General features: G+C 44.8%; 1 protein-coding gene across 2 annotated transcripts in view; it reads right to left on the reverse strand.

The window, feature by feature from the left end:
* Positions 1-17,341, reverse strand: part of DNAH1 (dynein axonemal heavy chain 1) — a 141,332-nt gene that overhangs the window by 49,122 nt on the left and 74,869 nt on the right. For both annotated transcript variants that reach the window (XM_073352527.1, XM_073352533.1), the window contains 16 exons: positions 17,214-17,333; positions 16,379-16,537; positions 15,989-16,093; positions 13,893-14,033; positions 13,199-13,359; positions 12,117-12,274; positions 11,747-11,920; positions 11,306-11,344; positions 9,791-9,969; positions 8,719-8,949; positions 7,180-7,376; positions 6,216-6,351; positions 5,266-5,474; positions 4,401-4,572; positions 3,801-3,992; positions 2,334-2,444 (listed from right to left, as the gene is read on the reverse strand). In XM_073352527.1, coding sequence (XP_073208628.1) covers positions 2,334-2,444; positions 3,801-3,992; positions 4,401-4,572; positions 5,266-5,474; positions 6,216-6,351; positions 7,180-7,376; positions 8,719-8,949; positions 9,791-9,969; positions 11,306-11,344; positions 11,747-11,920; positions 12,117-12,274; positions 13,199-13,359; positions 13,893-14,033; positions 15,989-16,093; positions 16,379-16,537; positions 17,214-17,333 — 2,484 coding nt within the window. The remainder of the gene's footprint in view (positions 1-2,333; positions 2,445-3,800; positions 3,993-4,400; positions 4,573-5,265; positions 5,475-6,215; positions 6,352-7,179; positions 7,377-8,718; positions 8,950-9,790; positions 9,970-11,305; positions 11,345-11,746; positions 11,921-12,116; positions 12,275-13,198; positions 13,360-13,892; positions 14,034-15,988; positions 16,094-16,378; positions 16,538-17,213; positions 17,334-17,341) is intronic.

The raw sequence follows: 17,341 nt of genomic DNA on the forward strand, positions 1-17,341 counted from the left end.
AATGGAGCACTCTGGGATAGCTCCCGGAGGCCAATACCGTCGAATTGTGTCCACAGTACCCCAAATTCGACCCGGCAAGGCCAATTTAAGCGCTAATCCACTTGTCAGGGGTGGAGTAAGGAAATCGATTTTAAGAGCCCTTTAAGTCAAAATAAAGGGCTTCATTGTGTGGACGGGTGCAGGTTTACATCGATTTAACACTGCTAAATTTGACCTAAAGTCCTAGTGTAGACCAGGGCCACTTGAGGAGCACCTGTCTCTCTCAAAGAAAAGTAGAGCCACAATTACAGAGCTCAGCATCAATACCAGGTCTCCAGCAGAGGGCAATCGTGAGTTTCAAGGCTCCTAACTGTGAAGTGCCTGGCTCAGCATGGTATTGGTTACACATGGTCATGATAAAAAACACTTTATATGCTCTATACCAAGTACTTGGGGATGCATTGACAGAATGCTCATATGGCTGACTGTGCCTGACATTCAAATAATAAAGGATGTTTTTAAAAGGAACAAAAAGAATCCTGCTACTGGTATTGGATCATTGCAAGATGGAAATGGGTGAATTATCAATAATGCAGAAAAGGCAGAAATATTCAATTAATATTTCTATCTATATTTGGGGGGGAAACGGATGGTGCAGTCTCATCATATGGTGATAACACTCTTTCCATTCACTAGTAGCTCTGGAGGCTATTAAACAGAACCTACTAAAGATCAACATTTTGAAATCAGCAGGTCCAGATAACTTGTATCTAAGAAGTTTAAAAGAGCTGATTGAGGAGCTCCCTGGACCATTAATGTTGATTTTCAGTAAATCCTGGAGCACTGGGGGATTTCCAGAAGACTGGAAGAAAGCAAATATTGTACCAATTTTTAAAAAGGATAAACAGGACGACCCGGGTAATTATACGCCTGTAAGCCTGACATTGATCCCAGGCAAAATAATGAAGTGGCTGATACAAGACTCAATTAACAAAGAACTAAAGGAGAGTAATATAATTAATGCAAATTAACAGGAGTTTATGGAAAATAGATCCTGTCAAATTAACTTTATCTTTTTTTGATGAGATTAGAAGTTTGGTTGAGAAAAGTAACAGTATTGATGTAATATACTTAGTCTTCCATACGGTGTTTGACTTGGTACTGCATGACATTTTGATTAAAAAACTAGAATGATACAAAATTAATACGGCACACATTAAATGGATTAAAAACTGGCGAACTGATAGGTCTCAAAATGTAACTGTAAATGGGAAACAGGCATCGACAGGTCTGTTTCTAATAGGGTCCCACAGGGATCAGTTCTTGGCCCTATGATGTTTAACTTTTTTATCAATGACCTGGAAGAAAACATAATATCATACTGATAAAGTTTGCAGATGATAAAAATAGGGAAAGTATGAAATAGTGAAGAGGACAGGTCACTGATCCAGAGAGCTCTAGCTTGCCAGGGTACAAACAAACAATATGCATTTTAATACAGCTAAATGTAAATGTATACATCTAGGAACAAAGACTGTAGGCCATATTTACAGGATGGCAGATTCTATCATGGGAAGCAGTGACTCTGAAAAAGATTTGGGGGTTGCAGTGGATAATCAGCTGAACATGAGCTCCCTCTATGATGCTGTGGTCAAAAGAGTTAATGTGATTCTGGGATGCATAAACAGGGGACTCTCAAGTAGGAGTAGCGAGGTCATTTTACCTCTGTTTTTGGCACTGGTGTGACTGCTGCTGAAATATTGTATCAGTTTTGGTGCCCACAATTCAAGAAGGCTGTTGATAAATTGGAGAGGGATCAGAGAAGAGCCACGAGAAAGATTAAAGCAGGAGTGGCCAACCTGAGCCTGAGGAGGAGCCAGAATTTACCAATGTACATTGCCAAAGGGCCACAGTAATACATCTGCAGCCCCTCATCAACTCACCCCAACCCCGCTCCCAGTGCCTCCTGCCCACCAGCAGCCCCGCCGATCAGTGCCTCCCCCTCCCTCCCTGCACCTCCTGATCAGTTGTTGCGTGGCGTGCAGGAGGCTCGGGGGGGGGGGGGAGGGAAGGGGAGGAGCGAGGGCATGGCAGGCTCAGGGGAGGAGGTGGGAAGGGGTGGAGTGGGGGCAGGGCCTGTGGCAGAGCCAGCATATTGGAAAGTTGTCGCCTGTAGCTCCAGCCCCGGAGTCGGTGCCTATTCAAGGAGCCGCATATTAACGTCAATTATACCATGTTATAGGGAGTGGGGAGGGAGAAAGGAGAATAATCTGTTTCTAAAGTGTAAAATACCCCACCTAACTTTTCCTGTGTCCTCTGCACCATTTGCTGGAGGAAAGGCTGTGTCTCTGTACCTTTATTTGTTCCATGGTTGCCAGTGTGTCTTTGGCTGCTTCTGCCAGAAGGGGACGTGCTGATTCTAGCTCTTCCTGCATCTTTGCTACATCTTCTGCTGTTCGCAGTAGCTAGAGGAAGCGAGAGCGATTCAGTCCCTCAGGTACCGTGTTCAGTGAACGCCAAGGTAATACGATGCCATAGCATTTGAGAAGGTGAAGTGAAGGTCAGGAATATTGCCCCCAGGGATGGAATTGGCTGCATGGTGTCTGACAATGAGTGGGTGCTTGCAGAGGGCTCGCGAATGCCCTTTTAAATTAATATAATTGTGAAATAACTTCACAGTATCTGATGGATGGGTCACGTTTTCAGCTCTAGGCACCTAGTGCTGCCTGCAAAATGGGTGCGCTCCTGTTGCACATATTCACATCTGTGTGGAGCTGGGAACATTTGTGTGAGCAACTGTCTGTTGCACAGGTACACAACTTATGTGAAAGGGCCCTTATGAAAATTTGGCAAAACACACCTTGCAAGCAGTATTGCTCTCGGGAGCAGAAGCAATGAACTGAAGCTGTGGTCAGGGGTGTTTCTAGTCCTAATGCTGCTCCTATTTTCAAGCCTACAGGACAAGCGTGTGCTCGTGAAAGCTCAGAATCTGCTCCAGGATTGTATAAAGTTTATACACACAGTGGTAGGGTGGGAGGACACAGGGTTAGATACTAGCTACCCCAAACAGCTGCACAGGGAGTGAATGGGAAAGGAAAGCCCCTTTTACGTTCTTTTGCCCTTTCCACACAAAGTGAGCACAGCCAGAATGGATGTGCTTGCACTCCGCACGAGCAAGATAAGGGCACCCACAGTGCTAAACACCCCCAAAGGGGTTACATGGCCAGGGGAGAACACACCAGATGTTAGCAAAGGTTTAGTAGTTGCCACATCTACATACAGTCCTCCCAGCAACAGTGGAGGCTGCTTTCCTCTCTAGGCAGAATGCCTCTGGCAGCTACTGCCCATGTGCTGCACAGCCATGACCCCAGTAATATGGCTCTGGATTCTCAAAAGGCACATTTGTGGCTCACGGTCATTCAAGTTCTGTTTTCAGTCCAGGTAATTCGGAACAACTCTAAGCCTTAACACATGCGCTTGTATGCATCCTAGATGGGTCACTGGCAGATGGGATTGAACCCAGGGGCCTCTGGATCTAAAAACATGAGCCCCTACTACCCGAGCTGAAGGACAAGCTTAGTGGCTGTAGCAGGCTCATATAACCTCGATGGGGACTAGCCACTTGAGGAGGGGGGAAAAGCCCCACACTATATTAGCATGAGCTAGATGTAGATGTTTTCTCTCATTGCATAACTATGAGTAAACGGAAGTGCAGCAGCTTGCAGAGTAGGGGATATCGCTGCAGGATCTTTAGCTGTAAACAGTACACCAATTAAATAGATGACAGGAGCCCAAAGCTCCCCTGATTCTGAGGAACCAACCTTGTCCAAGCCGCTCTTCATCCTCTTCTTCGCTGTGTTCAGCTCCTGTTTCTTTTTCCCGATCAGGGCTGTGAAGATGCCAAGGAGCTCCAGGTAACTCTTGGGAGTGACATAATTGTGTCTGGCCAACTCCGCCAGGTACACTTTGCACTTCACTGCTACGCTCTGGTGGATCGCTACACACACTTGAATCTACAAGGAGCAGGAAAAGACAACCAATCTATTAGGAGCGTCCTTTATAGGGTATATGCACCAGCAAAATTGAAGTAAGTGGCACGAGACTTGGAGAGGAGCACAGAAGTAGCCAAACTACTATTCCCTTACATACAATTGGGCTACAACGAGAGAGAAAGGCTAAGCAGTCCCATCTGAAGGCCAAGATAGCATAGAAGTATAAGAAAAGGAAAGGAGATGACCATCTCAAACTGTAACAAAGTTAGTTCCTAATTTCACTCAGACCACCAGAAAATATTTCTCCATGACAAGGTAAATGAGGACTTTTTACATGCGTCCTGCATCACTTGCGTCTAACAATCATCCAGCACAAATACGTGTTGAATACACAGGACCCCTGCCTTATATTTTAAGGATGTCACTTACCATTCCATCTATAACTTCAGAGGTGGCTTCAAGGTCTGGGATCTCTTGCAAAAAGGAAGATGCAACACACTGCAGGGCTTCTGCAGGCCACTCATTAAACCAGTCAATAGTACAGCAGTTCACTAGAGAGGGGAACTGTCTCAGCCGTGCACGGAAGACCTCTCCAATAGGGCTAGGCAGCAAGGATTGGGTTGAGGGTGAGAGAATGGAGAACGGCACATTATAATAGCTTCCAAAGAGTCGTGAAATACCGACTCTCACTTAACGCATACTATACACCAACAGCATAAGGAGGAGGTGAGGCAATTAGTAAGGGAGTATATTACAGGATGAATCGTGAGGGGAGAAAGGAAGGAGGAGTGAGATCACTCTATACAGTGCTCTACGGTTACTACTGACCCCTTGGCAGGAATCGCAATAGTGATAGGTATCTCTTTGGAAGGTTTAAGGTATTCAGGGATATCCACCTCCTTTGATTGTCAGAGAGCTACTGAAGTACAACAACAGTACAGGAATATTCAGTTTAAAAGATGGTATCTGAGAAGTAAAACTGATGTTAAGTCTATCTGGAGCAAGTTATTGTAGCGTTTGTTTCACCAGGCCCCAATCCTGCAATCCTTACCATGGGCGCAGTACCTTACTCCTCAAGTAGCCCCATTGAAATCAATGGATAAAGTACTACTTATGTGAGTAGGTGTGGCGGAACTGAGCCCCAAATGCATTAGTGTGTTATTTAGAGACATTATTACCATGAACAAATGGGTTAATTGTGCACTAGTTGAGAGGACGCCTTGTGCTTAGTCTAGGCAGCTCTATGGTCCAACATCATTTCACGATTTGACCCACAGGCTAGGAGGGCTCGTACCTCATGCAAAGGACCATGTGGATATTACTGCGAACCAGTCCTGTGTATGCTGCCATCAGGTTAGCCTTGGTGGGCTGCTGCCCTAGGTCCTGAACGATTGGCTTCATAGTAGTCATGATCTGATCTTGCTCATCTGGGGCATACAGATTGGGGATGTCTCCGGAGTTCAACACATTGTTGATATCCTCCAGGAAAGACTCACTTTTAATCTAGATGGAAAAATAAAAATAGTGGTAATAACAGAGCTGGTTCTCCAGATGTCATATAAATCACAACCCCAAATATCTCAGCTTCCATGATAGGAGATCCCTTGTAAAGCTGACTGGCTTCCAGTGGAGTGTGCTATGATGCTTGGCACGTATCAACATTTACAAAACAACGTTCAACCATTTCCTGAGGACACAGAACCATTTCGCAGAGCTCACAATCCATGGTGAAATTCTGAAATATGACCTTGTTATTATTAAACTATAGTTTAAAGAAATGGGCCAATGTTTTCAAATTTGGATCCCCAAAGTTAGGCACCTAAATCCACATTTAGCTACCTAAACAGAAGTAATCTCATGTTGCTCAGCACCTTTGAACATCAATTCCCAGTGAAGTGTCTAAATATGGCTAGAAACCTAACTTCAAGAACCCAGGTATGAAAACAGACCCAGCTTTTTAGTTACCCCACAAGTGGAACCCACTGACATCAAAGAGAATTCCACAGCTGCAGAATCAGCCCTGGCATGTATTGAACCCGAGTGTCTCTCTGGAAACAACTATTCCAATTTTCATTTCCTGTGATGACATCAAAGAAGACTGGCGGGATGTTGAAGAAAAGAAGGATATGATTGGCTCAAAGTGAAGTCATCATGTATTTAAAATTCGAGGAGAATTTCCCAGGAACTAGTGCTGAGAGGCATGCCTGTTTTTTCAGCCATTCCACTCTGATAACACTCTGGTACCTGTGAGTCTGTGAATAGAAAGGTAATGGGCAGTCTCTGCAGGCCAGCCTTCAGCATGATCTTCTTGACATCTTCTCGCCACTCTGCCATCCCATAGTTTTTGGAAAGTTCAATCTGGAAACATTCATAATCAGCCCTAGAGGGGAGAGAGACTCAAAGTAAAAATCATGCTCTAAACAGGACTCCACTTCTTTTATAAGAGACTCCAGACACTCCAGGATTTTTTGTATGTGAAATGAACATATTGCATATGTTTTCTTACACCTCCTCATGATGAGCATGTTGCTATCCTTATGCACATTTCACTAGGAGCATGGTACTGTAGTGCAATCAGAGATAAACGAAAGGGAGGGTTGGAATAAAATCTGCATTTAGCCCGCAAAAGGATTAGTCCATTCTCCTTAGAAACGCCGTGTGTATTTTTATAGAGCTGTTCTCTATATTCATCAGTCCCCAGGACCCTTTCCCCCCCAAGTTTACACCTCTCTGCTATCAAGATACATACCTCCCAGCCCCTGGCTCTGGAGGATGGCTTGGCATTGTTTTCACACCCTGCCAATACCATGCCTTACTAAGGGGTTACTACTTTGTAACTCATGCCATTGCTTTCCTGCTGTCCAGAGCTCCTGCTGGCATGGGAGAGAGACCAGTGTGTGTATCTCATACTGTTGTGTAGAGCACACCACTAGGCCGCTGGTCTGGGCTGGATTAGTCTTGGGTGTTTTCTCATGGGACAGAATGGGAGGTGTTGAGAGCTAGCACTACCATAGCGGCTATGGTATTAATTAACAGACTGTAAAAAGAAAAGGAGGACTTGTGGCACCTTAAAGACTAACAAATTTATTTGAGCATAAGCTTTCGTGAGCTACAGCTCACTTCATCGGATGCATTCGTATGAGATTCATAGAAAGGCAGCCCTGGCACATCTGCTCGGTGCTGGCCATACAGAAGTCTTTTTTCTTACATGTGAGATGCCAGCCTGGTGAGAGACTCCCTTCCGCTTCCTCCAACACCCAAGAGGAGAGCATTCCCCAGTGCCTGACGCAGGATCCGGCTGATCCGGCAGATGTGCTGCATAGCATCCATAAAGAGCACCAGCTTCATCTTGGTGGTGTTGATCTGATTGTACTCGTCCATGTACTCCTCTATCACACGCATAAGCTGCAGGCAAACAGAGACAGATAAGAACAGGAACATGGCAAGTGCAGCAGCTTCCCAGAGGCAATCCAAGGGAAAGACCAGCCTCTCATGGCAGAAATCATCCTTGAGAACCACATGTAGGTAGAAATAACGTACACCTGATGTGGTGCTCACTCCAAGAAGGGGCTACCAGCACTACATCTGATCATCTCCTGCTGACTAGGCCACGGAGTGGTCTATTAGTGGCCACGTGGGTCTCATTCTCTGGACTCAAGATGGAAAGAGAGAAATGAACCAGAAAAAGACTCACCTGAATCCACCCCTTCAGAAAAGGGGAAATACTACATTGAGTTTAACCTCCCTAGCCAAAATGTCTCAGCCACATGATTATTTAAACAGTATCTTGTGCCAATTCCATCAGGGTCTTCTTCAACAGTGTTGCCCAGAGGTTAATGCAATGGACCAGGGGTTAATATTTTATGGGTTCTACTCTCAGTTCTGCCATCAATTCACAGTGGGAACTTGGGCAAGTAACTTAATCTCTTGGGCCCGGATTGAAAACAATGGAAATTAGAAGTCTAAATGCTTTTGTGGAAATTAGAAGTCTAAATGCTTAATCTCACTGTGTGTTTTGTCCATCCATAAAATGGGCATGGGTACATTTACCTACCAGAGAGGATGTTGTGAGGATGAATTAATGAATGAATGTACTTCATTTAGCAATCATGAGATGAGAGGTGATGATATTATTATTTGTTTCTGGTAGCAAGTGCAAACTATATTGCTCATAATTAAAATCTTTATAATTTTACCTTTTGCTTATTAACATTACCACAGTAGTACTACTCTCCCCCCAGTAGGGAATCCTGCAGTAATGATAGTTACTTGTAAAGGTCAATTGTAAAGATCTTACTGGCTAGCATTGTCCTATTGAACATAAAGCTGGTATTCCTCCTAGTCTAGTTCTGAGTGTAGCACTCAGGTTAGGAGGGTTGGCACAGAAGGTTGCCTACTGCTCTTTGCAGGATCATTATTACCTGCCCAAACACCAGAAGAAGTAGGGGAATTTGGAAAGACATCACTTCCTAGTTCAATTCCATTCAGGTCCTCATATTGTGTCCATCATACATTTAGAGCCTAGCCTGACCTGGTAGAGCCTTACATAGTTGGCACTGGGTATGGGATCATATCCTAACCCCCTCAGCACAGCCTGGCAATGTTAACACTGGGTAGGTGACACATTCCAAACACTCAGCTAGAGAAGATCCATAGTTTGTATCAGCTATGCCTTCTTAGTGTTGAATAGGACTGAATACAAGTAAAAGAAAATCATAAAAATAGGGAGAAATCAAAAGCATCCTACCTTTTCCTGGTCATCAATTAGTTCATATATTTTGACATCAGCACCAGGCATCATGAAATCCCCAAAGAGAACTGGCTGGTAGGGGATAACCTCCTCAAAGGTGGTGTCCCACTCTGCCATCATGCTTTTCATCAGATCATCAAACCAGATGCGGTCCTCATCATTAACCAGGCGGTCACGGAACACGCGGCAACTCTCATGATACCAGAGCCTGAGCAGGTGCAGTTTGTCCTGGAAGAGAATCTCAGTGAGATATGTCCATTAGGCTACGAGTCCCTCCTGCAGGATTGCTAGGTTACCTCCAGAACATGTGGTCATTTTCTAACTCTCAGTTAGAAAAGGAAGAATTTGGAAGGACGCCACTAAGCCCCTTTCTGAGCAGCATTCCATGCTAAAGCAGGTGCTCTACAGAGGGGTTAATTAACACTGCAATAAATATCTGTGCTATTCTTTCCCATGCCGGGGTAACTTTAAAATCCACATTGTTAGAGTTCAATCCATCATCTCGTATTAGATTTTAATTCTTCCTTCATTACTATTTTCACAAGGTCTGAGAGAAAGACCCTTTATGATAATCTAACCTGCCTTGCAGAATACAGGCCAAAGAACTTCTGCCAGCAATTCCTGTAATAAATCCATATCTTGCTACAGCATATTCTTTAGAAGGACATCCACTCTTGATTTAAAGACTCCAAGTGGTAGAGAACCCACCACATCCCTAGGTAAACTGTCTTCCCCCCACCCCCAGGGAAACTGACCCAAGACAGCATCCTGGGTGTTGGAACTCCTCCAGCAGCATCCATTCCAGGTTACAGGTGATTTCATATTTATAATTGTGCAAAAAGACACAACAAATCGGGTATTTCTGTGCATTTATTACACGCTGGGTAGTGTCAAAATGCACAAGTCTGAATAACCTGGGAAGTGCAACAAGCCCCTGCTAATAATGCAAGGCCTCGGGCAGCTTCTTGCCTTTTCTATGTCTATTTTGAACCTTGACCTGCGTACAGTGAGATCTGAAATTCCCCAGGCAGTACAGAATGATGGGAGATAAAATGGTGGGAGGACTCACCTCGATTTTGCAGGCTTCAGCCATGAGCATCCCCTGGAAAACTTTGGAGAGGTCCCTCAGATTAAAGGTATAGTGCGACTTTGCTGGGGTAGGCAACAGTTGGGACGTGATGGTTGAATACACACGAATGGTGGCATCGACAAGGGGCTCATTCAAGTGCTCGACTCTGGGGGCTCCCGCTGCAGGAACAGAAGGCAGCGGCATTTTTGGGGTGTGAAGGACTGACAGAATTCAAGCACAATAGACAGGCAGACTGACACTGATGCCACCATTGCTATTGTTCAGTAACACTCATTGTGGACCTTGCCTGAGGACCTGGCCATCTCCTCAGCTTGCCATTCTTGTTGAATCTGCAGCCAACGGGCACAGTGTTGATCAATGCTCAAGGGGAGACTCTCCACCAGTCATAGCCAGACTTTGTCCAACTAGTCCACACATGTGAGCTCAGTAATGAAGTATCAATCCTGTCCTACCAAGGGGGCAACCTTGAGCTGCTAAGCAGCAGCTGCAGTACAAGGATCAAGCTCAGAAGCATCAGTAGAGACTGAACATGTACAAAAAAGTATCTTATGTGTGGGGACAGATTAAAGAAAAGAGAGTAGGAAGCAGTGGAGGATGTCACTAATAAGGGAATGGGGGGGGGGGGAGCCTAACGAGCACTATGTCATCTTGGGTTTCTGGGATACATTTGTCATACATCAAACTCAATTAGCTTGGGGTCCTCAAGGAAAGATTTTCCTTGATGGTGGTGAATGGCAGGATTAAAAGCATGCCAGTTACCAAAAAATTTTTTATCCTAATCCAATTTCTTATTAAAAAAATACCTTTGTAACACCCGTCACACCCTATAATCATGCCCACTTTTTACGATGCCCACTGAGATCCCACCCACATGGCCAAATTCACTGCTTGTACCTTTGACCCAAACCCACAGACCTTGCTACAGTCCCAAGTTCATACCTAGGAGCCAACATATCCTGTCGTTGCTTAGAATCTCTGCATGGGTGCCCGGAAATCTCTGCTTTGACCCTTGGTTACAGCTTGATGTTCTATTCCTTTCCAGTGTTTACACTCAGATGCTCAGCTCTGTGGATGTGACCTCAAATTCACACCTTGGTCCCAAACCACCCAGCTCAGGCCCATGGATGGGAATAAAAATCAACCAGAAACTGACAAATGATGATGAGTCTATGACACAAAATGAAATCAATTCTAAGAGACCTGTTTTATTCTGAAAATCATTTCTCTGGGTGGCTACAGCACCTTTGCAGACTCCAATACTCACTGCTCAGCTGTTCATAGACTACAGCTGCTGGAGAATAAAAGAAACCCTTGCTTCTTCCACAAAGTCTGAAGCCAGCAGAGATCATGCAACACATCTTGCCCAGTCATCTGGGCAAATGTCACAGTCTACTGCAGGATACAGGTCACTCACAGTTTTAGAATCCTTCTGAGCACTCTGTGAGCCCTGTCCTGTTCACAATGTATGGTTTGTGTTCTGTCACTCTTACTTACGGACTGGATCTCTGAAACTTCTTTCTCCAAGGAGTCCAGCTAGAAAATCAAGGAAGAAAAACAAAGATTGTTTTCTATTGGCAGAGATAAATAATATCCACAGCACTCTGTCCACCACAGAGCAAATCCTTTTTAAGAGGACTAGGCTATGTCAGATTTTACGTACAATTTTCAGGACCAGATTCGCTATGGTTGTAAATTGGCACATCTCCACCGAACATGATGAAAATGTGCCAATTTACCCAAGCAGAGAATTTGGCCCTGTGACTGAAGTGCTCCCCCATTGCTCAGAGTCAAATGATAGTTTCTCAGAAACACTATCCATTCCAGATTCCAGCATTTCTTTATCCCCTCATTAGCTTAATTCTTAACCAACTGGGGATGTAGATGGGCAGAGACTTGTGAAGTGAAGAGGAAAAGCCTTGTGTCCTCAGAACTTACCCATCCAGCTGCCAAGAATGGTGGAGAAGATTGTCTTCTTGCTGCTGTCCTCCATCTCCGTAAAGGAAAGATAGTTGAAATGGCGAGTGAGACGTGGCGTGATGGCATTCCTTCCTCCACCTGGGGGCCCCATGGCACCGATGAAATTAATATCCACCAGGCTCTTAAATGTACCTGGGAAATAGTCCAGAGGAGAGTAATGGCATAGCTGCATGCCAAGCCTAAACCAGAAATGTTTTCTATGAATCCTAGTCTCACTCGCTAGCTATGTATAAACACTGGAGGCTGGGTACCTCTGCATTAGCCTAGTTAGCCAGCATGCCAACCCTAGAGAATGTAAATAGTGTTAGGCAAAGAACCTGGATCATACCAATCTGTTTCCTGTCGTACCAGCCCCGGTGGTCCATCCACTGCCGAAGCAGCTCAATTGGGGGCTGAGCGCCATAGGTCTCCAGTGCTGGCATATTTAGGTCATCAATGAAAAATATGAAGTACTTGCCAAGAGGAGGACCGAATACCCCCTTTCTCCTGCAAGGATGGAGAAAGTATGTGAGAATGGAGATGGCTGAAGGGAGCACAGCCCAACGCTTCCATCACCAAAGCACTCCTGACATAACCCAGTCCAAAGGACCCACTGAATAAGCTGTCTGTGGAGTCACCCCCCTTCTCTGGATCTGCATTCCACCCCCCCTCCATCTCCCGAAAAGGCACAACACAGTGTTCAGATGAAGTCCTCTGGTTACTTCAGAAGTCTGTCTCAAGTTACACCTGTGCAACCCCAATGAAGCCCGTACAGTTGCAGTGGTGTAAGATCGACCAGAATTTGGTCCCATCAGTCTATTTGCCCCCCTTGATGGAATGCATGCGTGACCCATTAATGATGATGAGAGTCACCTGCATGTCTCAAGTAGCAAAATATACCCCTAAATGTTATATTTTCAGTCAGGAGAACTTGAAGTGAATCAGAGAGAATATCTTATATGGGCTTCACACAATCGATCACTGGATGCATCAAACCAGATTGTGAATGGTGAAGGGTAAAGCAAGTCTCTTTGGGGTTAAGAATTAATGCTGCTAGCCCATGCTGGATGATTCTTGGCATGCAATGGCTAACGTTTCCTCCCCTCACCAGTTTCCTTGAAGATCCAGTATCCGGATTTCAGGAATGATCGCTGCAAGTTAGGCCAAATTGTGTAGCATTCAAGGGATAACAAGGAACGATGCAACATCAACAGACTCACACCACTGACTGCCTTTTATTGGCCATTGCATCCAATGTTTCTAGCCCTCCCTGATCCAGAGTTAGGATTGGAGTGCCTTTTATTTCCCTCCGCCACAGTTACATTTGGACTGTGTCCTTTCAGTGCTCAGGATGAAACTGAAGGGCAAAGGTATTAACAGAGAGGTATATCAACGACAGGAGTGCTGCCTTCGCTAGCATAAGAGTTTTGCCTTTTATCCAGTTTGCTGTCAATGAGGTCCTGGGTTTGGTTGGCTGAGGTGCGAGCAGAAAATGTTAGGAAGTGAGTGATGTATTCTAGAGGCAAGTTCTTCAAAAGCTTGTCTGAAATAGTGAGAGTCTTCCCAGTGCCAGTCGGACCAACACAGAGAACCTGCAGTGAGAAAAAGGAAATGCAATCATCATTGCAGTGTAAACCCGGGCAGATGGAATAATCATTTGCCAACTGGTTTGCTTTCACTGTCTCAGCTGGGACGACACAGACTCCTACCAAAACCAGTCAAGGACAAAAAGTTTACTCTCTTAGTTAGGGAGGCAGATCAGGATAACAAATCTCTCTCACAATGAAAAGAACCAAACTGGAAAAGTAGGGGAGGGAGCCCTGGAGAGCAGGGAAATCTTGGTGGTGATTGGTCGACCTGTTGGAGCAAGTGAGGCTGAACCCAGCATCTGCACTGCCTCGGTCTATCTATGTAAAGTTGGCACCCGCTCAGTTGCTGAGGGAAAGGAATAATGATGCTTGTAAGCCAGGTACCACTTCCAACTACAGGAATGAATGTCTGCAGCAGGGGGAGAATCTAACTATATTAGGTATTTCTAAGGCACCTATCACCATATAGAAAATGGGACCACAGCCAAAGAGACAAAGGTTAAATCCAAAAGCAGAGGCAAGGTCAAGACACGTACTGGTTTTCGATTGGTGAGCAGCATTTCCAGCAGATGGGCCATCTGGACAGTATTCATTGTGGGGATTATAATGTCACAGAAGCTTGTGTCAGGGACTATGGTGAACTGTGCAGCGGAATCTATCCAATTCACCCAGCCCACCTGAAAGACAGAGTTGTTACTGGAAGAAGCAACTGCCTATAAAATGGTGATAATAAGAGTCAGCACTTATACTGTGCTTTTCCTCTTCAAAGCTCTTTGCATAGATTAGGAATGGATTTTTTAGGTGTCCTGATTCCCAGTCCCTTGCTCTCCTCTCTACAAAACCTCCCTATATATTATTGTCCCCCAAAGCAGCTGACACTTTTACTATGGACTAAGGGCAGCCTGAGGGTTAGCGATTGTTGCCCCCAAAGTAACTCGCTCTTTAATTCTTTCCGAACACTTGGTTCAAATGTTGACAGAACATTTGAGATAGCTGCAAGAACAGACAGTACCATTAGACAGAGAACTAAACCATAAGGGGGAAATAGATCTGACTGAAAAAGAGGAAGACTGTTTCTTTGGAAACCTTTCTTTATGTTTGTTGCAGTCTCCATTCCTGTGTTCACCTGAAACGTATGGGGCAGGGAGGCTGTATGTGTGAATGAATGAATGAATGAATTACCATCCCACTTAAAAAAAGTCAGAGGCCAAAACCTGCTAGCTCAAGGCCAGTCCAAAGATTAGGGAATGGGTCCACCACTGAGGCTCAGAGAATCCTCTTCCAGATTCCATTTCTGAGGTGCAAATAGCTCCAATGCTGCCTCTGCCACTGCTCAGAGAACCAGAGAAATGCAGGGCTGGAAGGGACCTCAAGAAGTCATCAAGTCCAGCCCCCTGCACTGTGGCAGAACTAAGTCAACCTTGACCATCCCAGACAGGTGTTTGTCCAACTTGTTTTTAAAAGCTTCCAATCATGGAGACTCCATGACCTCCCTTTGGAAGCCTATTCCAGAGCCTACCTACCCTTATAGTTCGAAAGTTTTTCCAAATAGCTAACCTAACTCCCCTTGTTGCGAATTAAGTCCATTACTTCTTGTCCTACCTTCAGTGGACATGGAGGAAAAATTGATCACCATCCTCAACATAATGGAAGACTAATATCAGGTCTCAGTCTTCTTTTTCAAGACTAAACATGCCCAGTTTTTTTAACCTTTCCTCATAGGTTCGGTTTTCTAAACCTTTTGTTGCTCTCCTCTGGACTCTCTCCAATTTGTCCACATCCTTTCTAGACTGCAGTGCCCAGAATTGGACATAGTACTTCAGCTGGGGCCTCAGCAGTGCCGATTAGAGCAGGACAGTTACCTCCTGTGTCTTACATACAACACTCCTGTTAACAAACCCCAAAATAATATTAGCCTTTTTTACAGCTGCATCACACTGAGGACTTATACTCAGTTTGCTCATGGCTATCCCAAGCACCAGCACCATGAAATTGACATGAATTTTCTCATTTTTACCTCTCTTTCCCTCTTTCCCTTCCAGCCTTCTGAATAACAGCAGTGAAATTGACCAGACTTTGGACATTTCCCAACCAGGGGAAAGCCCTGAGCAATGGCAGAGGTACTGGAACTGTCTGCAGACTTGCATTTGGAAGATCTGCTTCACAATCACAAGGGTAAGAAACCTGTTTTAAAGCACAATGTTCAGTTTCTCCTTAGGCCTGGTTTACACTGCGGGGGTGGGGAGGGGGGAATCAATCTAAGTTATGCAACTTCAGCTATGTGAATAATGTAGCTGAAGTTGCTCCCCTGTCAACTCTGCCTGCGCCTCTCACGGCGGTGGAGTACAGGAGTCGACAGAAGAGCACTCGGGGCTTGATTTATCGCATCTAGACTAGACATAATAAATCAACCCCCGCTGGATCGATTGCTGCCCGCCGATTCGGTGGGTAGTATAGACATACCCTTAGACATCTCCACCCAGTATGGCAAGGCTCCTGCTCGATCTTGGTGAATAGATTTTACTGCGTGTGCAGTACCTTAGCCTTAGCTGCTGGTTCCTCCCTTCTATTCTTTAGTTTGATGAATTGCTCGGCTTTTAATACACAAGTTCGAGATGGGTAGAGTCTTTACCTCCTTGACAACATCTTCATCTACATCTTCCTCAGGATTGCTGAGCCCAGCATCATCCAGTTTATAATCATAAACCAGCCCCTCCTCTGGGAAAAGTAACTGGATCTGTGGGAAATAAAGCAGAGCATGAATGTCACACTTGGCTCTGCTCCAGATCAATTGACCAACAGGAACCAGGCTAATGTGGAGAACATTGCTTTTCAGCAATGAAATTCTGTCCAGTCCATATGGCTTATCTCTGTCCTCTTTTCTAGAGGTTTTGATGAAGATGTTCTGATGATCCCCAGGAGGAACCCTTGCACAAATCTTCTGGAGATTCAGGGAGCTCTGTTACCCGTGTTACCAGGTGCTACCATCATGAGCTAATATTACCTAATAACATCCACTTACCTGTTCACTTGCCATCTTCTCTCTCAACCACAAGCTGAAGACCACACGGCTTTGGGCATCTCCAGTTGCACCCACACTCCAGATCAAGGAGAACATAAACCAGGGTTCAATCAGTTCCCCAAGTCGGTCAGTCTTCTCACGGGGAAGCTTCCTAATTCCCTGATCATCCAATAAGCAGAGTAAATTTAATGCTCACACACGCAGTTCAGTTGGACTGGGGATTAAATATGGACACCTCACTGAAAATCTTGACACCTCCATTTAGTTTATTTACTGCTTTTCTGAATGATTCTTAGATGAGTCCATTAATTACAGACTGTGAGCCAAATTCTGCTCTCAGTTACATTCGTGTAAATCTGTCACTGAGAGCAGAATTTGGCCTGTGGATTTTAATGCTAGAATTTCCTGTCTCCTTCAATATCAATACAAAGAAACTACCATCCCAGGTGTATTCCTAAATATAAATGTGCAACCTATTTCATCCAGCACTATAATTGTGGAGCTACTGTTGTAGTTAGCAGATTATCCTCTTGCTTTATAGTATAATCCTCTATTGTGTACAGAGCTAGAGTCATCCTTCCCTGGTGTATTGCACATAATCCTCAATATAACCATGCATTCAGCATGAGTCAGGGCAATGCTATATGTAGATGAGCTTCAGAGTAACTGACCAAGCTCCCTCCAGCACTATGCACAGAACACATTGTTTCCCTGTAACTTCCATCCTGTAATGTGCACCAGTTGGTAGCTCTGGTGTTCCTCCTGCACTCTGCAGTTTAACCCTCTAGTGCTATGACCAGCAAGAGCAACAAACAGATTATACAAAAATTCCTACCTCAATGGGAATGAAAGGTTCAAAGAAGCACTCCAGTAGTTTGAGAAGGCTCATCGTCAGGTTACTGTTTGTTGAGGCAATTATCTCTTTCACTGATCCCCGGACAAAGCTGATGGACTCCTGCAAGT

The sequence above is a fragment of the Lepidochelys kempii genome, chromosome 7 (genome assembly GCF_965140285.1).
Source record: "Lepidochelys kempii isolate rLepKem1 chromosome 7, rLepKem1.hap1, whole genome shotgun sequence".
NCBI classification, from domain to species: Eukaryota; Metazoa; Chordata; order Testudines; family Cheloniidae; genus Lepidochelys; species Lepidochelys kempii.